This window comes from Mandrillus leucophaeus, unplaced genomic scaffold (genome assembly GCF_000951045.1).
Source record: "Mandrillus leucophaeus isolate KB7577 unplaced genomic scaffold, Mleu.le_1.0 Scaffold206, whole genome shotgun sequence".
NCBI lineage: Eukaryota > Metazoa > Chordata > Mammalia > Primates > Cercopithecidae > Mandrillus > Mandrillus leucophaeus.
In genome coordinates this window covers 2,620,711-2,642,946 of record NW_012102099.1, presented here as the reverse complement: position 1 = coordinate 2,642,946, position 22,236 = coordinate 2,620,711, and the positions used below count along the sequence as shown (strand labels likewise).

At 39.1% G+C, this 22,236-nt stretch overlaps 1 protein-coding gene across 3 annotated transcripts in view; it reads left to right on the top strand.

The window, feature by feature from the left end:
• CSNK2A1 (casein kinase 2, alpha 1 polypeptide) overlaps nt 1-22,236 on the top strand; it is a 66,764-nt gene that overhangs the window by 21,667 nt on the left and 22,861 nt on the right. The window contains exons 2-4 of one of the 3 annotated variants that reach the window (XM_011979841.1): nt 17,507-17,520; nt 17,593-17,716; nt 20,292-20,403. In XM_011979841.1, coding sequence (XP_011835231.1) covers nt 17,616-17,716; nt 20,292-20,403 — 213 coding nt within the window. In that variant the 5' untranslated portion in view covers nt 17,507-17,520; nt 17,593-17,615. Of the gene's footprint in view, nt 1-17,506; nt 17,717-20,291; nt 20,404-22,236 lie in introns of all 3 variants that reach the window. The other 2 variants (XM_011979840.1, XM_011979842.1) reach the window with 2 other exon arrangements.

Below are 22,236 nucleotides of genomic sequence, written 5' to 3'. Positions count from 1 at the left end.
ATCGGCTCACTGCAAGCTCCGCCTCCCAGGTTCATGCCATTCTCCTGCCTCAGCCTCCCGAGTAGCTGGGACTACAGGCGCCCGCCACCATGCCCGGCTAATTTTTTGTATTTTTAGTAGAGACTGGATTTCACTATGTTAACTAGGATGGTCTTGCTCTCCTGACCTAGTGATCCGTCCGCTTCAACCTCCCAAAGTGCTGGGATTACAGGTGTGAGCCACCGTGCCCAGCCTCACTACAGTTTTATCTTTTCATAAATGTTCATATAGATGAAATCAAACATTATGTAATATTTTGAGACTGGCTTATTTCATTCAGCATACTGCCTCTGAGATTCATCAAATTTATTGTGTGTGTAAATGGTTAGTTCCTTTTTATTAGTAGTATTCCGTTTATGGATAGATTATAGTTATTTTTATCCATTCACTCCTTGAAGGACATTTTGGTTTTCATTCTTTGGTGATTATGAATAGAGCTGCTGTGAACATAACATTATAGGCCTTTGTGGACATAAGTTTTCATTTTTCTAGGGTAAATAACTTTGATTTGGATTGCTGGGTCATATGAAAAATGTACATTTAACTTCTTTGTAAAGAAGTTGCCAAACTGTTTTCTAGAATGGCTGTACAGTACTATTTTGCATTCACACTAGAAATGTATGAGTTTCAGTTTTTCCTCATCTTCTCTAGTGTCTCATCCTCTTTAGCATTTCAAGTTAAATATTGGCAGTATTTAACTTGTAACATTGAAAATTTTAGATTTACAGGAGTTGCAGATAGAATCTCCATATATGCTTCCCTCAGTATCTCCTAATGTTCACATCTTGCCATATTGGGCCAGGCGTGGTGGCTCACACCTGTTACCCTGGTAACTGGAGGCCGTGGTGGGGAGGATTGCTTGAGCCCAGGAGTTTGAGAACAACCTGGGCAACATGGCAAGACCCCATCTCTACAAAAAATTAAAGTTAGGTGGGCATGGTGACATGTGCCTGTAGTCCTAGCTACTTAGGAGGCTGAGGCAGGAGGATCGCTTGAGCCCATGAGTTCGAGGCTGCTATGAACTGGGAGAGCTAGGATCACACCACTGGACTCCTGCCTGAGTGACAAAGTGAGACCCCATCTCTTAAAAAAAAAATGAATAATAAAATATAAATAATAAAATAATTAAGAAATTAACATCGGTATAATAGTATTAACTACAAGCTTTATTTGGATTTTACCAGTTATATCCTTTTTCTGTTCAAGGAGCCAGTCCAGGATACCACGTTAATTTAGTCATCATGTCTCCTTAGTATCCTCCAGTCTGTGAGGCTTCTTAGTCTGTCTTTAATTTTCATTACTTGGAAACTTTTGAAGAAGACTGGTGATGTATTTTATAGAATGTCCTTCAATACAGGTTTGATATTTTCTCAAGATTAAATTGTAGTTATGGATTTTTGAGAAGACTACCACAGAGGTGAAGTGCCCTTCTCATCACATTGTATCAGGGGCATATGATGTCAAAGTGACTTAGCACTAGTGATACTTCAGTAAAGTCTGCCAGGTTTTTCTACTGTAGAGTTGCTATTTCTCCGTTTCCAAGCCCATTGGACTTAGGAATGTCCTTGTGATTAATAAGCATGGAAAGGGAGAAATTTAGGCTCTCTTTTCATGCTTATTTCCTTTTCTAAAAGCAGGAAAATTGAGCTCCACCTCCTCAAGAATCTAGTGCCTGATGATAACAGATCATCAGGCGTTAGTGTCTCATAAGGAGCACGAAACCTAGATCCCTCACATGCGCAGTTCACAGTAGGATTCTCCTATGAGAATCTAATGTTGCTGATCGAACAGGAGGCAGAGCTCAGGCAGTAATGTGAGTGACTCCCGCTGCTCACCTCCTGCTGTGTAGCCTGGTTCCTAACAGGCCACAAACTGGTACAGGCCCATGGCCCGGAGACTGGGGACCCCTGATATAAATGGAAGTATACAATATGTAGGCTTTTGTTTCTGGCTTCTTCACTTTAAGATTCACCATATTGTTCAGGTGTAGCAGCTCACACCTGTAATCCTGCCACTTTGGGAGGCTGAAGCCAAAGGATTGCTTGAGGCCAGGCGTTTGAGACCAGCCTGGGCAACAAAGCGAGACCCTGTCTCTACTAAAAAAAGAAAAACGATTCACCCATTTTGTTGCACAAATCAGTAATCTGTTCCTTTTCATTGCTAAGCATCCCATGTCAAGCCATTTGTTTATTCATGTAACTGTTGGACACCTTGGTTGTTTCTATTTTTTCACAATTATAGATAAAGCTGCCTTAAATGTTTGTGTGTAGGTTTTTGTGTAGATACAGGTTTCCATTTCTCTTGAGTAAATACCTAGGAGTGGGAATGCTGGTTGTATAGTTAAGTACATGTTTAACTCTATAAGAAACTGCTAAACTGTTTTCCAAAACCATTTTGCTTTCCCACCAGGAATGAATTAGTTACTGTTACTCTGCATCCACACCAGCTTTTGGTATAGTCAGTTTTGTTTTCTGTTTTTTTTAAATTTTAGCTATTTTAATAGATCTGTAGTGGTAGTGTTATGATTTAATTTCATTTTCTCTGCTGTCTGAAAGTGTTGTGTATCTTTTCACATACTTATCTGTATATCTTCTTTTGTGGTGTGTATGTTCATGTCTTTTGCCCATTTTTAAATTGAGTTTTCTTACTGTTGAATTTTTTATATGTTACAGACACAAGTTCTTTATTCAGATTTGTGATTTGCAAATACATTCTTCTTGTGTCTGGCTTATTTTCTAAATAGTGACTTTCACAGAGCAGAAATATTTTAATGTTGATGAAGTTCAGTTTATGAATTTTACAGCCCATGTCTTTAATGTCATGTCTTCAAACTCTGCCTAACCCCTGGATGCAAGAAGATTTGATAATTTTACATTTATATGTTGTTGGTTTTTTTCCCAGAGGTAGAGTCTTGCCTTGTCACCCAGGCTGGGATTATACAGTCATGAGCTACCGCATCTGACCCAAGTTTTACGTTTATATCTATGATTCATTATGGATTATCATTTATATAAAGTGTGAGATTTAGATTGAAGTTTATGATTTTTTGCATAGTGATCTCCAAGTCTTCCACAACAATTTATAGAAAAGATTATTATGCCTGTAATCCCAGCACTTTGGGAGGCCAAAGTGGGTGGGTCAGTTGAGCTCAGAAATTTGAGACCAGGCTGGGCTTGGTGGCTCATGCCTGTAATCCCAGCACTTTAGGAGGCCCAGGCAGGCAGATCATGAGGTCAGGAGATCGAGACCATCTTGACTAACACGGTGAAACCCCGTCTCTACCAAAAATACAAAAAATTAGCCAGGCGTGTTGGTGGACGCCTGTAGTCCCAGCTACTCGAGAGGCTGAGGCAGGAGAATGGTGCGAACCTGGGAGGTGGAGCTTGCAGTGAGCCGAGATCGCGCCACTGCACTCCAGCCTGGGCGACAGAGCAAGACTCCATCTCAAAAAAAAAAAGGAAAATTGAGACCAGCCTGGGCAATATGGTAAAACCCTGTCTCTACTAAAAATACAAAAATTAGCAGGGCATTGTGATGCACACCTGTGGTTGTAGCTACTTGGGAGGCTGAGGCAGGAGAATCACTTGCACCCAGTAGGCGAAAGTTGCAGTGAGCTGAGATCATGCCCCTGCACTCCAACCTGGACACTAGAGGCAGACTGTGGTGTTTGGGGAAAAAAAAAAAAAAAAAATATATATATATATATATATATGTCCTTTCTCCATTGAACTGCCTTTGTATCTTTGTCAAAAATTAATTGGCCTTATTTGTGTGGGTGTATTTCTGTACTCTTTATTCTGTTCCCTTGATCTATGTTTTATCCTTTTGCCAATACACTGTTTTGACAACTATAGCCTTGTAGTAAGTTTAAAATCAGATAGCATAATTCTTCCAGCTTTATGATTTTTCAGAATTGTTTGGGTTCTGGTTCATTTGGATTTCTTTTTTAATTTGGTCTGACATGATAGTCTTTGTCTTTTACCTGGATAATTTATTCCACTCAGATTTGATATAATTAATCATATTCCAATTTAACTTTTTTCCCCTATGTTTCTTATGTTCTAGATTTTGTTCTTCTCCCTTCTTAACATTCTTTTGGATTCTTTTTATGATTTTACTTTTCCCCCTTTCTGGTTTGGAAATACATGTTATTTTTATTCTGTAATTAGTTGTCGTCATACATGTTGTGACTTGCAGCTATAACTTAACAAAGCCTACTATTGTAATTTTATCTTTTTTTCATATAGTAAAAGAACTTTAGAAACAATACTTTGAAATCTCCTCGATACACTGTGTTTTTATTGTTATGTCTTCTATTTTTTAAAACTTCTCAAGGTATTGTTATTCTTTTGTATAATCAATGTTTGTTTGGAGCTGTCTGTAAATTTTCCTCTTTTTTGCTCTTTATTTTCTCTTTCAACTCAGACCTTCCAAAATGCGATTATTTTTCTTCTTTCTTTAGAGACATTTGCTTGATAACAGAATTTTAATTTGGCAGCTATTTTTTTTCAGCACACTGCAGGTATTAAACTATCTTGGCTTCATTGTTGGTTTTGAAAAATCAGCTGTTCTGATGTTGCTCTTTGAATATAATCTGCGTTTTTCTTTCTGTAGTTGCTTTTTAGGTTTATCTTTGTCTTTAGTTTTTTGTTTTTGTTTGAGACAAGGTCTTGCTGTTTTGCCCAGGCTGGTCTCCAACTCCTGGGCACAAGCAGTCATCCTGCATCAGCCTCCCAAATAGCTGGGGCTACAGGCCTGTGCCACTGCACCCAACTAATCTTTGTTTTTTTCCTGCTATTTTGTGATGATATGTTTGGTTTTGGATTTCTTTTTATTGATCTTGTTTGGACATTGTTTGCTTCTGGAATTTGATTGTGTCTAATTGCTTCTAGGATATTTTCAACTATCTTCAGTTTACTACCTTTATCCCATTCTCTCCTTTTCTGCTAGTACCAATTAAAAGTATATCAAACTAGCTGGGCGTGGTGGCTCACACCTATAATCACAGCACTTTGGGAGGCCAAGATGGGCGGGTCACTTGAGGTCAGAAGTTCAAGACCAGCCTGGCCAACATGGCAAAACCCCCTCTCTACTAAAAATACAAAAATTAGCTGGGCATGGTGGTGTGCACCTACAGTCCCAGCTACTCTGGAGGCTGAAGCAGGAGAATCACTTGAACTTGGGAGACAGAGGTTGCAGTGAACTGAGATCATGCCACTGCCTTGGCGGCAGAACAAGACTTTGTCGCCAAAAAAAAAAAAAAAAAAAGTATATTAAACGATTTCACTATATTTTTCCTCTTGTTTTTTGAGATCTGCTAGGACATTGTATTTTAAAATAGATATTTGGCTGGTCGTGGTGGCTCATACCTGTAATCCCAGCACTTTGGGAGGCCGAGGCGGGCAGATCACGAGATCAGGAGATCGAGACCATCCTGGCTAACACAGTGAAACCTCGTCTCTAATTTTAAAAAAAATGCAAAAAATTAACCGGGCATGGTGGCGGGTACCTGTAGCAGAGGCTGAGGCAGGAGAATGGCGTGAACCTGGGAGGCGGAGCTTGCAGTGAGCTGAGATCAGGCCTCTGTACTCCAGCCTGGGTGACAGAACGAGACTCTGTCTCAAAAAAATAAAAAATAAATAAATAAATAAAAATAAAAATAGATATTTGTAGTAATCATTTGAGGCCCACAGTAAGGTACTTTTCTCCATGGAGAGCTTGCTTATATCAGGTATGCAGGGGCACTAATCCAGAGACCACCTTAAAACAAGCTTTAAGATATGATACTCCCTCCAGTAGGGCTTTAATTCCTCCCTGGATCTTCCACTCCCCAACCACTCTCACCATTAGGATGTATCCCTCCAAAGTCCCACCTTATGAAGAGGGCCTCCTATTAGACTTTTTATCTTGTGAGAGCCCTGGGCTTTGGTTTATGTGAGAACAAAATTCTAATTTTCAGGATCAACAAAGGCTTTCTGGGCTTCCTTGCTTGCCTGTATCTCTGGGTTTGCATTTTCTATTCCCTTTTGGCTATAATTACTTCTCTGTCTTATTTAAAATTGAGTGGGCCAAGCATGGTGACACATGCCTGTAGCCTCAGTTACTTGGGAGGCTGAGGTGGGAGGATTACTTGAGCCCAGGAATTCAAGGTGGCAGTGAGCTATGATTGTGCCACTTCACTCTAGCCTGGGCGACAAAGAACTGAATAGTGTTGGAAGTAGAGAAAGAAAAAGAAAAAGAATTCCAAAGCTTGTTAATTAATGATATTTTTTGTTTTAAGCACAAATGGTAACAGTCGAGTAAACTGTCTCCAAATCAGATATAAAAAGGTTGCTGACCTGATGTGCTTTTTTTGCACATCAGTTGCTTGTTTAAACCTGATGCCGTGTTGCATGTGGCATCCAATGATGCATTTCTTATAGGAGATAAAAAAAAATGTGCCAGCCTTTGGTCATTTCAGGGTACAAAATTATAGGCCTTTAAAATTCTTAACTTGCTTTAAAGTGTTACGCTTTGCAATTTCTTATTTTAATGTTTTCCATCTGAATAATTCCTATGTATACTTTAAGCATAGTTTTTTTTTTTCTTACAGTTTTTCCCCATTTTAGATACTCCATAAATATCGGTTGCATGAATGATGGGTTGGTGATGGTTTAAATACCTTTCAGTGTCTGTAGACCACCATGACTTAATTCTTTCAAGCACTGATCACTTGAGATTGTAATGGTCTGTTTTCTTTGTCTGAGGGCAGAGATACTTTCTCTTTATTCTCCAGGGCCGAGAGAAAGGATGCCTTCCTGGCAGTCAGGCACACATTTCCTGGTATATAGTAAACATTCAGTAAATGCTTACTACATGAGCATTCTGCTCTTGATTTGAAAGGAAGAGAGAAATTAAGGGTAAGTGTGGACGTTTGAAATAAGTAATTCAGGTAACATTAGCTACTTGTGCTTTTTTTTTATTCATTTGACTTTCTCATCAGTGCCACTTTTGTAAAGGGAATGGACAAGTTTGACTGAATTTTTCTCTTTGCTTCTGTAGCAAGGTAGAAAAGTATACATATTTAACCTCTCCCTGAGTTTCACAAGTCTTGTTTATCTCTTACCAGTTTATGTTGCCTGATTGCTTGGAATAAGAGTTCATTCTCTGCAGCAGTGCATAAAAGGTGTTTTCCTGTATAGCTGCTTTTCCTCTAAACAAGCAGTCCTAAATCATGCAGTCAGTGCAATCTAAGCACATTCCTCATTCTTTACTATAGAAATCTTTGTCCTGTCTGGATGATGATGAGATCTTGTTCATTTGCTATGGTTCATTTAGGGATGAGAGAGAGATTTTTTTTTTCCTTTTAAGATGGAGACTGGTAAACATTAGGGTTAAAAAGAACTAATTGTATTACAGTTCAAAAATTGACTTAAAGTTCTAGAATGATCTTTTCCATTTCTAATACTAGGAAATTCATCAATAAAAATACATTAGCAGAAATGACTAAGCAAACTTGTTTGTATAATTTTCTGGTATTGGACTGTTACTAAGCCTCTAGTTTTCTTTTTAGTTGCCAGATTGAAAAATAACAACTGAACATAAGAGATTAAAAGGAGGGGCTAGCTAAGAGCAAGAGGAGTTTTTATTGAAATTAATTTTGCTGTATTCAGTGTATATCAGTAAACTTATTATTTTGGCAATAGACAATTTTTCCTTATGGTTTAATGCCATTTTCTTTTTATTTACTTATACTTTATTAAAGAATAAGTCATGCAGACCCGTGCAGTTGGCTTTGATGTGGTCTGACTTCAGTAGGGAAAAATTCATTGACGTGGTGCTTTTCTCATAACTGATTAATTGGCTTCTGTTAGGCTAAACATTGAGCATACACGACTTAGCCATGTCTTCAAAGTCATTCTGACAGCGTTAAGGTAGATGTAGTGGTCTGAAATAGTTAGCCACTAAAGTTATACCTCCTTTTATGCAATTACATGGGAACAGTAAGCACTAAGTAAGACAATTTAAAATGGAACTTAATAAGAAAGGCAGTGCATTTTCTGTTAGATTCCCTTAAGATATACTAGTATTATGAACAGTGGAGAGGAGAATCGATCTTCCAGATATCTGGGATTCAGGCACTTTTCCCATTTTCCAAATAAGCTGCTATAAAAATTGCTAAAATCACGTTTCTTCAATATCCTCTTATTTTGAATTATTGAGGGGAAAAAGACAAATCCTAGTTGTAGTCCTGTTATTTAATAGAAGCTGTAGTATTGGGAAAGAGAGAGGGAAGGGAACAATTAGTCAAGAACCTTTGACTTGGTTTTCCAGTTCTCCTAGTTGTGTACCAAATTACCTGAAGTATTTAGGAACACCCTATACTTTGGATGCAACTTGATTTTCATTTCATTTTTAAAAAATAAGCCAAGATTAATTTGATCACCAAATAGTGTTTACTGAATGTGCAAAGCCTTAGGCTAGGTACTGTAAATTAAAAAGGTAAATTAAACATGGTTCTTAACTTTGTAGAACTTAGGGTCCAATTGAGAAATTAAGATGTGAAGACTGGTGTGTATGTGAATGTGCAGTAGAAAGTGATTATGTTCTGTAGGAGTGAGAAAACTTGGAGGCAACTCACTGTCTTTGAATACCAACTGTAACTGTATTGGATATTCTTGGTCAAGCTACTGAACTTAGGCTTTTCTTATTTGTAGATTAGAGAAACTAATGCTTGCCTCATAGAGTTGTTGGGAGAATTAGATACTTAAAGCTGAGAAACTGTTTTAGCTCCAGACTTGTAATATCTAACTGCCTATTCAGAATCTTCGTTTGAATGATTCAAAGCCATTTTAACCTTAAGTCCAAAACCTATCTTGTGCACTCTTTTATCTCCGTGAATGGCACCAACAATCTGTCAAGCAAGAAATCCAAGAGTCACCTCCCACTTAATACAACATTTTCCAGTTGACTCAGAGCTATTGATTTTACACCATAAATTTTGTTTGTCATATTAGTCCACTGATCTCCACTGGCACCACCTTAGGTCATCATTTCTCACATGTGCTACTGTAACAGCCTTCTGTCTCCCTAAGTCCTGTTCCCCCACTCAGCCAGAGTAAAAATTTTAAAAACAATATGTATGGGTCACTTTTCTGCTTAAAACTTTTCAACGAATTTCTATTACCCTTAGTCCATAGGTAAAATCTATTTTTTAATTTTTTTATTATTATACTTTAAGTTCTATGGTACATGTGCACAATGTGCAGGTTTGTTACATATGTATGCATGTGCCGTGTTGGTGTGCTGCACCCATTAACTCGTCATTTACATTAGGCATATCTCCAAATGCTATCCCTCCCCCCACCCCCTATCCTACAATAGGCCCTGGTGTGTAATGTTCCCCTTCCTGTGTCCAAGTGATCTCATTGTTCAATTCCCGCCTATGAGTGAGAATGCGGTATTTGGTTTTCTGTCCTTGCGATAGTTTGCTGAGAATGATGGTTTCCAGCTTCGTCCATGTCCCTACAAAGGACATGAACTCATTCTTTTTTATGGCTGCATAATATTCCATGGTGTATATGTGCCACATATTCTTAATCTAGTCTGTCATTGATGGGCATTTGGGTTGGTTCCAAGTCTTTGCTATTGTGAATAGTGCCACAGTAAACATAAGTGTGCATGTGTCTTTATAGCAGCATGATTTACAATCCTTTGGGTATATACCCAGTAATGGGATGGCTGGGTCAAATGGTATTTCTAGTTCTAGATCCTTGAGGAATCACCACGTTGTCTTCCACAATGGTTGAACTAGTTTACAATCCCACCAACAGTGTAAAAGTGTTCGTATTTCTCCACATCCTCTCCAGCACCTGTTATTTCCTGACTTTTTAATAATCATTCTACCTTGTGTGAGATGGTATCTCATTGTGGTTTTGATTTGCATTTCTCTGATGGCCAGTGATGATGAGCAGTTTTTCATGTGTCTGTTGGCTGCATAAATGTCTTCTTTTGAGAAGTGTCTGTTCATGTCCTTCGCCCATTTTTTGATGGGGTTGTTTGATTTTTTTTCTTGTAAATTTGTTTAGGTTCTTTGTAGATTCTGGATATTAGCACTTTGTCAGTTGGTAGATTGCAAAAATATTCTCCCATTCTGTAGGTTTCCCGTTCACTCTGATGGTAGTTTCTTTTGCTGTGCAGAAGCTCTTTAGTTTAATTAGATCCCATTTGTCAATTTTGGCTTTTGTTGCCATTGGTTTTGGTGTTTTAGACATGAAGTCCTTGCCCGTGTGTATGTCCTGAATGGTATTGCCTAGGTTTTCTTCTGGGATTTTTATGGTTTTAGGTCTGACATTTAAGTCTTTAATCCATCTTGAATTAATTTTTGTATAAGGTGTAAGGAAGGGATCCAATTTCAGCTTTCTACATATGGCTAGCCAGTTTTCCCAGCACCATTTATTAATAGGGAATCCTTTCCCCATTTCTTGTTTTTGTCAGGTTTGTCAAAGATCAGATGGTTGTAGATGTGTGGTGTGATTTCTGAGGGCTCTCTTCTGTTCCATTGGTCTATATCTCTGTTTTGGTACCAGTACCATGCTGTTTCGGTTACTGTAGCCTTGTAGTATAGCTTGCAGTCAGGTAGCGTGATGCCTCCAGCTTTGTTCTTTTGGCTTAGCATTGTCTTGTCAATACGGGCTTTTTTTTTGGTTCCATATGAACTTTAAAGTAGTTTTTTCCAGTTCTGTGAAGAAAGTCATTGGTGGCTTGATGGGGATGACATTGAATCTATAAATTGCATCCATAGGTAAAATCTTTAATGGCATACTTGTCTCACCCCTATTTTGCCTTGTTCACTTATATTCCTAAGGCCTAGGACAGTACTTTTTCATAGTAGATGGTTATATATTTAAGGAGTAGACAAAATAAGGAATGTAGGGAAGGATCAAACCAAAAATTGAGAAATGTAGGCTGTGTGTTTTCTTCCTGTTGGGCTAAATGTGAATATACATATGCATTTGCAGAGGTATAAGTGAAATACTATTTCTAAATAAGATAATGTTTATCTTGGTTGGGCACGGTGGCTCACACCTGTAATCTCAGCACTTTTGGGAGGCCAAGGCTGGTGGATCACTTGAGTCCAGGAGTTTGAAACCAGCCTGGGCATCATGACGAAACCTCGTCTCTACAAAAAATACAAATTTAGCTGGGCCTGATGGCCTACTGCTATAGTCCCAACTACTCGGGAGGCTGAGGTGGGAGGATTGCTCAAGCCCAGGAGGTCAGGTGGAGGTTTCAGTGAGCTGAGATTGCACCACTGCACTCCAGCCTGGGTGACAGAGCAAGACCCTGTCTCCTGTCTCAAAAAAATAATAATGATAATATTTATCTTTGACCTCTCTTTTCTGTGTTTTCGCATCCCCTCTTGTTTTTTTGTTGTTGTTGTTGTTGTTGTTTGTTTGTTTTTGAGACAGGATCTTTCTCTGTCACCCACGTTGGAGTGCAGTGGCGAGATCATGGCTTACTGCAACCTTGACCTCCCAGGCTCAAGTGATCCTCTCACCTCAGCCTACCGAGTACCTGGGACCACAGCTGTACTCCACTACACCCAGCTCATTTTTATGTTATTGGTAGAGAGGAGGTCTCGCTATGTTGCCCAGGGTGGTCTCAGACTCCTGGGTTCAAGTGATCCTCCCAAAGTGCTGGGATTATAGGCATGAGCCACCACACTGGGCTCCACATCCCCTTTTTATCACCATCCCTTAACCCCCAATCCCTTAGTACCCTTTTATCTATCTGAAGTTACAGAGTCATAGTTGAAGAACCCTCTGTTTTATTTTGCCATATAATTAATGAAGGCCAGCCATTTGAAATTCATGTGAATACCTTTCTTACTATAAGCAGATTATTTGGTATGTATGACAGTAAGGTGAAGCACCTCTTTAGGGGTACTGCAAAAACAGTTAGCTTGTTGTCTTCCCAGTGGAGAATCAGATCTGCTAGTTCATAAATTAGGTCCCAGTTGATGATCCCCAAAGCTTCAAGGGTCATTCACACAAGTACTCGAGAATCTCAAGAGTTTCGTTGGTAATTAGTCTTTTTCTACTCCTCACAGAGGATGCCAGGGCCTTGAGACAGCAGAAGACGACTGGGTGATAAGAATGTACATGGACTAGTAATAGGAGTTGGCTATTCTCCATATGTCAGATGATTTCCAGGGAGAAATTAGGACTCATTTTTTAATATCATGTCTCCTTGTGAGTTAGCCCTCAGGGGTTAACTCAGGAGCTGGGAGTTAACCACAGCTACTATAATTTTTGTATTTTAAAGAATGAAGATTCCAGCCTGTAAAGATAGGTTTCTGCTTATTAGCTTTTACTAAGGAACTAGGGGATAGTAATTACTTAATACAAATTTACATACATTTGGTGTTTCTAAGCCCTTTCTGGAAGATCATCTCACTTCATTTTCCCTTCAGTCTGCAAGCACAGTTAAGTTTTATAAGTGATGAACCAAAGCTGGGAAAAAGCCCAACAGAGAGATCACTTTTTAACCTATAGGAAGAGGGGTTTTAGATCCACTGATGAAGGCTGTCTTACAAGTATAAAATGTTAACCGGAAGAGTGAAGTGTAAAGGTATGTAGAGACTAAAGAGAAAGATACTGTTTCAGTCAGAGGAGAGGCTGAGAATTTAAAAGTTTAATATATTAAAAGTCATAAATTTCTGGGGATAGTATTTCTGTTGGGTTCATGCTGTTGTTTATACTATTTTGGCCATATTCACACCCACAGCTTTATTTACTGTTTTCCTAGTATCTTTCATTGCTGTCAGTGCAGGCATAGTAGTCACAGAAAGTCATCCAATCCTGCAACATAGGTGACCTTGTTTCTTTGGGAAGAAGAAAAAATATAAGAAAACATCTGTTTTTTTGCATGTTTGATGTGTTTGTGTGTGTGTGTGGTTACACTTTTAACTGATAATAAGTGAAGATAGATTAATGTCACCCAGGTTTTATAAAATCAAAGAAATAGAAATAATTTTAAAGACTTCTGGTACTTGAATGACTGTTGTTTTCTGGTCATTTAGTACATTTATGGAACCTCAGGAGGTTTGAGTTGAACAGAGGCAAGTTACAGGAGTTTTTTGGATGGAAGAATTCATAAGTCAGCATGTGAATCTTTTGATCTCATGTATTTGGAGTGGAGTATCATTAATTGTGTTTGTCATGGTTAAGGAATACAGAATTAATCTCCATCCCAGTCTCTTGCTATTCTTCTGAAAGCCTTTAGCTGCTGACACCATGAGCATAAGGAGGTATGTCTTCTGGCTTCTCTCTGGGTATGGTAGCTAAGTTACAGCTTAAATACAGCTTTGGAAAGATGAGCAGTTTGTAAGCAGCAAAAAAATAGTATAGATAACAAATGCATCGTCAACAAACAACTCAATCAAAAAATGGACAATGGCTTTGAATAGACTTTTCTCCAGAGCAAATATACAAATGGCCAATAAGCATGTGAAAAGATGCTCAACATCATTAATCATTAGGGAAATGCAAATTAAAATCACAGTCAATGAGATACGACTTCATACTCATTAGGAGGGCTGTTACTGGGGGAAAAAAAAAAGAAGAAGAAGAAGAAAAACCAGAAAATAGGCCAGGCACAGCCTGTTTTGAGAGCACTTTGGGAGGCCGAGGTGCAAGGATCCCTTGAGGGCCAGGAGCTCAAGACCAGCCTGGGCATAAGCAAGACCCCTGTCTCTATAAAAACAAGCAAAAAACAGAAAATAACAAATGTTAGTAAGGGTATAGAGAAGTTGTAGCTTTTGCCCTGTTCGTGGGAGTGTAAAATGATACAGTTGCTCTATAGGAGTGAGCCACCGTGCCCAGCTTGTTGCAACAATATGCTGGTTCCTCAAAAAATTAAACATAGAATTACTACATGGTTCAGCAATTCCACTTCTGGATATATACCTAAAAGATTTGAAAGCAAGGTCTCAGACAGATGTTTGTACACCTATGTCCATAGCAGCATTATTTACAATAGCCAAGCTGTGGAAGCAACAAGTGTCCATCAGCAGATAAATGGATAAGCAAAATGTAGTATGTGTGTGTGTGTGTGTGTGTGTGTGTATACATAAGACAAATATATATATACATATATACATATATATACAGTGCAATATCATTCAGCCTTTAAAAGGATTGGAATTCTAACACATGCTACAACATGGATCAACCTTGAAGACATTATGCTAAATTAAATAAACAAAACAAAAGACAAACGTCTGATTCCACTTGTATGAGATTCCTGGAATAGCCAACTCAGACAGAAAATAGAATAGTGGTTGCGAAGAGTTAGAGGGAGGGAAAATTAGTGTTTAGTGGATACGTAGTTTTAATTTGGGATAGTAAAAATTTATAGAAATGGATGATCTGGTAATAATTGCACAAGAATGTGAATATACTTAATGCAACTGAACTTTATGTTTAAATGTAGATAAAATGGTAGTTTTTATTTTTTTTAGTTGGGGTCTGTCTCCTGTCACCCAGGCTGCAGTGCAGTAGTACAATCACAGTTCACTGTAGCTCAACTTCCTGGGCTCCGGTGATTCTCCCACCTCAGCCTCCCAAGTAGCTGGGACTGCAGGCACACACCACCACACCTGGCTGATTTTTTGTATTTTCAGTAGAGACGGGGTTTTGCCATGTTGCCCAGACTGGGTGTGAACTCCTGGGTTCAAGCGATCTACCCTCTTCAGCCTCCCATAGTGAGCCACTGTGCCTGGCCATAAAGTTTATGTTATGTATATTTTACCACAATTTTAAAAAGTGTTTCAACAAGCTGGGCACAGTGCCTCACTCCTATAATCACAGCACTTTGGGAGGCTGCGTGGAAGCATCACTTGAACCCAGGAGTTTGAGACCAGCCTGAGCAACATAGGGAGACCCCATCTTTACAGAAAAAAAATTTTTTTTAATTAGCCAGGTGTGGTAACCCACGCCTGTGGTCCCAACTACTTGGGAGGCGGAGGTGGGAGGATTGCTTGAGCCTGGGAGGTCAAGGCTGCGGTGAGCTGTTGATCAGACCACTGTACTCTAGCCTGGCCTACAGAGTGACACCTTGTTTCAAACAAAAAAGTTTCAACAAAAAGTAAATAGAAATCGTACAAAGGGCATCTCTATTCCCTTTACGCAAATTTACCTATTGTAATATTTTACCCAACTTGTTTTATCATTTGTGTGTGTGTGGTCATGTGTGCTCTATATATACACATGTAGACATGTGGGCACACTTTTTTTCTAAATCATTTTAGGGTTGATTATATGCATCATGGCTGTTTACTTCTAATTCAGGAAAATTTCTTAAGAATAGACATATTCTTGCCGGGCGCGGTGGCTGAAGCCTGTAATCCCAGCACTTTGGGAGGCCAAGACAGGCGGATCACGAGGTCAGGAGATTGAGACCATCCTGGCTAACACGGTGAAACCCCGTCTCTACTAAAAAATACAAAAAAAAAACTAGCCAGGCGAGGTGGCGGGCACCTGTAGTCCCAGCTACTTGGGAGGCTGAGGCAGGAGAATGGCGTAAACCCGGGAGGCGGAACTTGCGGTAAGCTGAGATCCGGCCACTGCACTCCAGCCTGGGCGACTGAGCGAGACTCCGTCTCAAAAAAAAAAGAATAGACATATTCTTGAGCTGCGCGCGGTGGCTCACGTCTGTAATCTTAGCACTGTGGGAGGCCGAGGCGGGTGGATCACCTGAGGTCGGGAGTTTGAGACCAGCCTAACCAACATGGAGAAACCCCGTCTCTACTAAAAATACAAAATTAGCCAGGCGTGGTGACGCATGCCTGTAATCCCAGCTACTGGGGAGGCTGAGGCAGGAGAATCGCATGAACCCGGGAGGCGGCAGAGGTTGCAGTGAGCTGAGATCACGCCATTGCACTCCAGCGTGAGCAACAAGAGGGAAACTCCATCTCAGAAAAGAAGAATAGATATATTATCTTAACTGTTGTGATTATGTACCAACTTCACAAATTTACATTGATACAATAATTTAATACCCTCTGAATTCCAGTTCTGTCAATATTATTTTTTATAGCATCCCCACCTCCACCTGCTGCAGTAGGGAATACAGTCTAGAATAGAGTATTGCATTTATGCAGTGTCTCTTTAGCCTCCATTTGTCTTTTATGATATGGACGTGTTTTAGGAGTATAGTACGTCTTTCCCCTTTTTAAATAGACACTTCCTCTTTTTCTGAATTGAAGTTATGGCTGAGTGCGGTGGCTCACACCTGTGATCTCAGCACTTTGGGAGGCTGAAGTGGGAGGATTGCTTGAGCCTAGGAGTTCAAGACCAGCCTGCGCAACGTGGTGAAACACCGTCTCTACTGAAAATACAAAAAATTAGCTGAGGGTGGTGGCACATGCCTGTAGTCCCAGCTACCTGGGAGGCTGAGGTGGAAGAATCACCCAAGCCCAGGAAGTTGAGGCTTCAGTGAGCCATGATCACACCACTGCACTCCAGCCTGGGCAGTGGAATAAGACCCTGTCTTAAAATACATACATACATACACACATACAAATTGAAGTTATGCTGTCGCAGTCAGGAAACTGCATAAGTGTTGTATCCTTCTCAGTTATCACATTTGGAAACTCAATACAATTTCATCTAAGTGCATAATGAGGGGAATCAGCAAATGCTGTAGGAGATAGGGAAGACATCATTGGAAAGGAACCTGATTTGATAGCATATTTCTAACATTTTACTTATTTTCCACCAGTGTCAAATTTTGCATAGTTCAGCTAGTCTGTATTACTGTTTTATGCCAGTTTTAAGCTCCTGTATTAAATATAAAGAGAATATTACTGATTTCTGTTTTTAAATTTAATGAAATCAAGTGTGTCTTTCAAATGGTGATCAAGTTTCTACTGATTATTACCATAAGGTTCCCCCAAAAAATTTGGATTGCTATAAGATGACATGGAACTTTGACATATGAGAACAAGTCTTTATTCTCTTCCTGGTTTCATCAAATATGAGTCAGACTGACAAGTTGTACTCTCGGCTTTGCCGCCATTCTACAACCTTTTAGCTCCCCTACTTAAGTTACAGAAAGCTGCTGAAAGGAAAGTACTTTTCTTTCCAATACCTTTTGTAGAATATATAAATAGTGGTAATGCTAATGTATCTATCCTCAATGCCATTTTTCTCTTCCAGGCTGTCTTACAAAAATTATTCAAATTTTGCATGCATAGGTAACAGGATACTTGGCAAAATATGATTAAAGCAAATATCAGTTTACTGTATTTCTTGGTATTTTTCTTCTCATAGGAAGCACTGGTTGACACAGTTGAGCTATATTTATTGGCTATAAGTAGGAGAGCCAGAGGTATATTTCAAGCCGTTATTATTTGTAAGATTATTTCCTTCCCATATACCTTCTGCAAATGATTCCTTGGACTTTGTGCATTTTGTTTCTGCAGTTTGAAGAAAACAGGTCTGAAACAAGGTCTTACCCCCAGCTGCCTCTGAACACAGTGACTGCCAGATCTCCAAACATCAAGTCCAGCTTTGTTCGCCAACCTGTCTGACATGTCGGGACCCGTGCCAAGCAGGGCCAGAGTTTACACAGATGTTAATACACACAGACCTCGAGAATACTGGGATTACGAGTCACATGTGGTGGAATGGGGGTAATTGTTTTTGTTGACTTCATTATACTCACTCAAAGGGCTGAATCTTGTGGATCTGTTGAGTAGTTTTTGTCAGAAAACCTCCATGACTCTGTATGTGTATACCTCAAGATCAAAGCCCAATTTGTGTTTTCTTCTTTTGAGCTGAAAATTTGGTTTTGCAGTGAAGAAGCAGAGTTGCTTTGGCAAGTGAACAATTTTAATGGGCTTGCCATTTAAAAATCATTTTAGTTTCTTATCCTTTTCTCTGATTTATATGCAGTCATGCACCACATAACAACGTTTGAATTAATGACAGACCACATGTAGGCCAGTACCATAAGATTATAAGAGAGCTGAAAAATTTCTGTGGCCTAATGATGTCATCGTAACATCAACAATGCATTCATTACCTTTTCTATGTTTAGATACACAAATACCATTGTGTTACAATTGCCTGTTTATTACGGTACACATTTGTATCCTAGGAACCATAGGCTATACCCTAGGTATGTAGTATGCCATACCATGTAGGTTTGTGTAAACACTCTGATGTTTAACACATTTCTCAGAATGTCATTAAATAACTCATGATAGTATTCTATACAGGCACCTGGCAACAAAAAGTTACCTATCAGCTTGCTTGGGCATTGCAGATCAGTGAGAGTCGATACTTGAGAGACTTTGAAAACACCAAAATCTTACATAAAGTATTTTGAGGTAGAGAATGTTGTTTCATGTTGATACAGGAGGATGAAACAGTTCTCCAAAAAGGTAACTTCTTTCTGATGAGAAGCAGAATTAAATTCTTAAACATTTGCCCTTATCCTGAGACTAGGCATGTCTTAACATGGAATTCAGCCCCAATTCTATCTTGAACAGTTGTAATCTGCCTGAGCAGCTGTGTTTGCCCTCCTAATTCTCTGTACAGACTCATTTGGATGTTTGCATTTCCTGTCCCAGTGTGGTAGACATTTAATTGGTCAGATCATACTTGTGTGATAAAAGCATTTTGATATTCAAGTGCAAAAGAAAGCAATTTGAAAACCAAAGCTGCAGCTCTTGTATGCTGTATTTTATATCTGACTGCATGTGATTTCCATAACCTGTAAGTGGTTAGTGGATGCTTTCCTAAATTGTCATAGGGTGTATTTTTAATCTTGAGTATGTCATGATTTTTGTGTGTGTGTGTGTGGAGATGAGTCTTGCTCTGTCGCCCTGGCTGCAGTGCAGTGGCGTGATCTCAGCTCACTGCGACCTCCGCCTCCTGGGTTCACGCGATTCTCCCACCTCAGCCTCCGGAGTAGCTGGGATTACAGGCATCTGCCGCCCCACCCAGCTAACTTGAGTATGCCATGATTCTTAACAGTAAATACATTGCTTCTGAATACAGAGACACTGTATGCTGTAAAGACACCATTAAGTGCCAGTGTGGTTTACTACCAATAAATGTTGTTACTACTGATAATCTAACAGTTTTCTGTGTATGTCACAGGCTTTGGACTCTAGGTAACACTGTTTACTGTAGGAATTTCAACTGCTATCTTCAAATTGAGTGCTTTGCACTTGGTTCTGCTTAAATGGCACTAAAGAGCCCTTTTGGGCTTTTGACATGGTACTCTTCGTTTGCTCGCATTTGTTTTGTATACCCTCCCATAGGAAGAGAACTCAGACAGAAAGAAGTAGGAGCTTTCTTCCCCTAGACCTGCCGTGATTATAATGTTGTCCATTGTTTTTAGTACCTTTTGTCTTTTCATTCACTTTCTTTTTAGCTACTTGAGGAAAATGAATGGTTGATATGGTTGATTTGGTTCATATTGGATACTTAGTAGCTCCAGCAGGAGTAGATAGAATTTAGGCATTAATGGAACTGTGTTTGTCATTCTTCAGAGCAAAGCCCTCTACATTGAAAGCAGGCAGGGGCAGGAGGAAAATGTTGGCATTTCCCTTATTCTACCTCTGTTTATTACCTCTGATGTTGCTTATTGGTCACAGAATATGGGTGTAAGTAGAGGAGGGGACCACTGACTATAGTTTACAATCTATAGTGTGCTCTGTGAACTTTACTACACATGTACTATCCCCAGAGCTTGCCCTGGAGGGCAAATAGATTAAGCCTATACATTTGAAAGCCATTTACCTTCAAAGAGGCCTGTTAAAAATCAGCTGCTGCCAAAGTTAGCTAGATTGAAACAGTCTTGCAAAATGTTTTGAGTTCCTGCTAAGTGCCAACACTGGACCAAGCCCTAAGGGACAAGAATATATAAAAATTATTCTCTTGGGGAAAGCTGTCTCTTGTTGGAGACAAACATATTCAGAACAAACCTTAATACAAGCTAGCTCCATGTCATGTGCCAATAAAGATGTAAACAGTTTGGGATTTGAAAGAACAATTGAAAGGTGTAAGTTTTTCTAATTCTAGGATTTGGAACATGTATTTTTAAGTGGCCTAATTAAAAAAAATACAATGAAACCAATTTGGGAATTATTTGAAATACCTCTTATTTCTTTTACACCTGCTGGCAGTAGATTCCTGTAAGTTGAATTGATGCTTGATAATTTGACCATTTATAAGTCATTTTGTTTGTATCCACAGAAATCAAGATGACTACCAGCTGGTTCGAAAATTAGGCCGAGGTAAATACAGTGAAGTATTTGAAGCCATCAACATCACAAATAATGAAAAAGTTGTTGTTAAAATTCTCAAGGTGAGTACAAGAGATAATTTCAGAGGTATTTGGAATATAGATTTTTAAAAATAGTTGTGAAGATTGTTTTAAAACAGCATTTTAAAAGTTTTTGGTGCCAAAGCAAATAAATAAAATTTTGTTGTATACTGTGAACTCAACAGAACAAGTTCTGCTTATTTGACAGATCAGGAAACTGAAGCAAGAGAAGTGATTTGAGTTGACTTATATTGCTAGGTTGTGGCAGAGTAAGGGAGCAAAGGTACAGTCTCTTCTCTCCCAGTTCTTGCCTAATACTTATTTCCTATACTTTTCATTATATAATGAGGCTTTTATTTTCAATAAATAAATAATTGCCTCTACTTTGTAAGGATGAGGAGTCACAGGACTTAAGGGGGACAGACAGATGATATCAGTGCAGCTAGTCTGGTGTAATTGCCCATGCTTAGATGTGAGTGATAGGGACTGAAACAAACTGGGAAACACATGCCTCTTCAAAAGGAGTTAGCTGCTTCTCAGCTGAAGCTGATGATTGCCCTGCAGTAATGCAAGTCCATTGTTGCTTCATACTCTGTTTTGCAAAGAAAAGCCAGAAATTTATATTTGTATATGAATTCTCCTGACTTGTGTTGGCTCAAGATTTAAAAAGACAATGCACAGGCCAGATTTGGCCTCTGGGCTACCAATATACAACTTTTAATTTAGTTATAACTATGCTGTGCACTGTCTTATATTGGGAACTTAACATACAGTTCCTTACCACAGGAACTTTTTCATATTTGACACTGAAAAGTAGAAGTTTCCAAACTTTCTCAATTTATAACACTTATACTATCTTAGTAATTTTTCATGGTACTCGTAAGTCAAGAAATACCTCATCTGTGTATTAAGTAGCAAGGTCCAAATAACTAAGTAAGTTTTATTTATTTATTTATTTATTTTGTTTTTGTTTTTGTTTTTATTTTGAGACAGAGTCTCGCTCTGTCACCCAGGCTGGAGTGCAGTGGCGAGATCTCGGCTCACTGCAACCTCCACCTCCTGGGTTCAGCAATTCTCCTGCCTTAGCCTCCCGAGTAGTTGGGACTACAGGTGCACGCCAGCATGCCTGGCTAATTTTTGTATTTTTAGTAGAGATGGGGTTTCACCATATTGGTCAGGCTGGTCTGACACTCCTGACCTCAGGTGATCCGCCCCCCTCGGCCTCTCAGTGTGCCAGGATTACAGGCATGAGCCACTGCACCTGGCCGCTAAGTATTTCTGTTTTAACAACTTGGTAGCCATTTAAAAAGTTACTCACATAAATAAAAAGAAAAATAATAATTTTATTCTTAGTAACTATAATTTATTACCATCAGGTTATATAGACCTGTTACTGCATAGCTTTTCAAATGTTGTAATCGGATTGGACACCACCACCCTCATATCCTGTCATTGATTTTTGCGCAGTACTTGCTTTTTATCACAGCAACTACTGCAAACCCAACTTCACAAAAAATATGCGCCCTCACAAGGAATATAATACAATCTAATGTTGAAACTACGAACTACCTCAAGCTGGTAGTGCACCCAGTGTCTGACAGATGCAATGATTGTTTGGTGTGTTTTCCTCAAAAAATTAAAGTATTCCACAGTAGTACTCCTGTGCATTGCTGGGGTGCCTCACATGCCATTTGAGAACCAAAGAGTTTAAGTATTTATATCTCTCTTGAAATATGTAGAAAGAGAACTAGGTTGGAAATCAAAACATTTGGGTGACTAGCCACAGTAGTCCTTTTAACCTAGGACATGTTTATCCATCTATTAAAGAGAATGTTGGCTGAGTGTAGTGGCATGTGCCTTTAGTCGCAGCTCCTC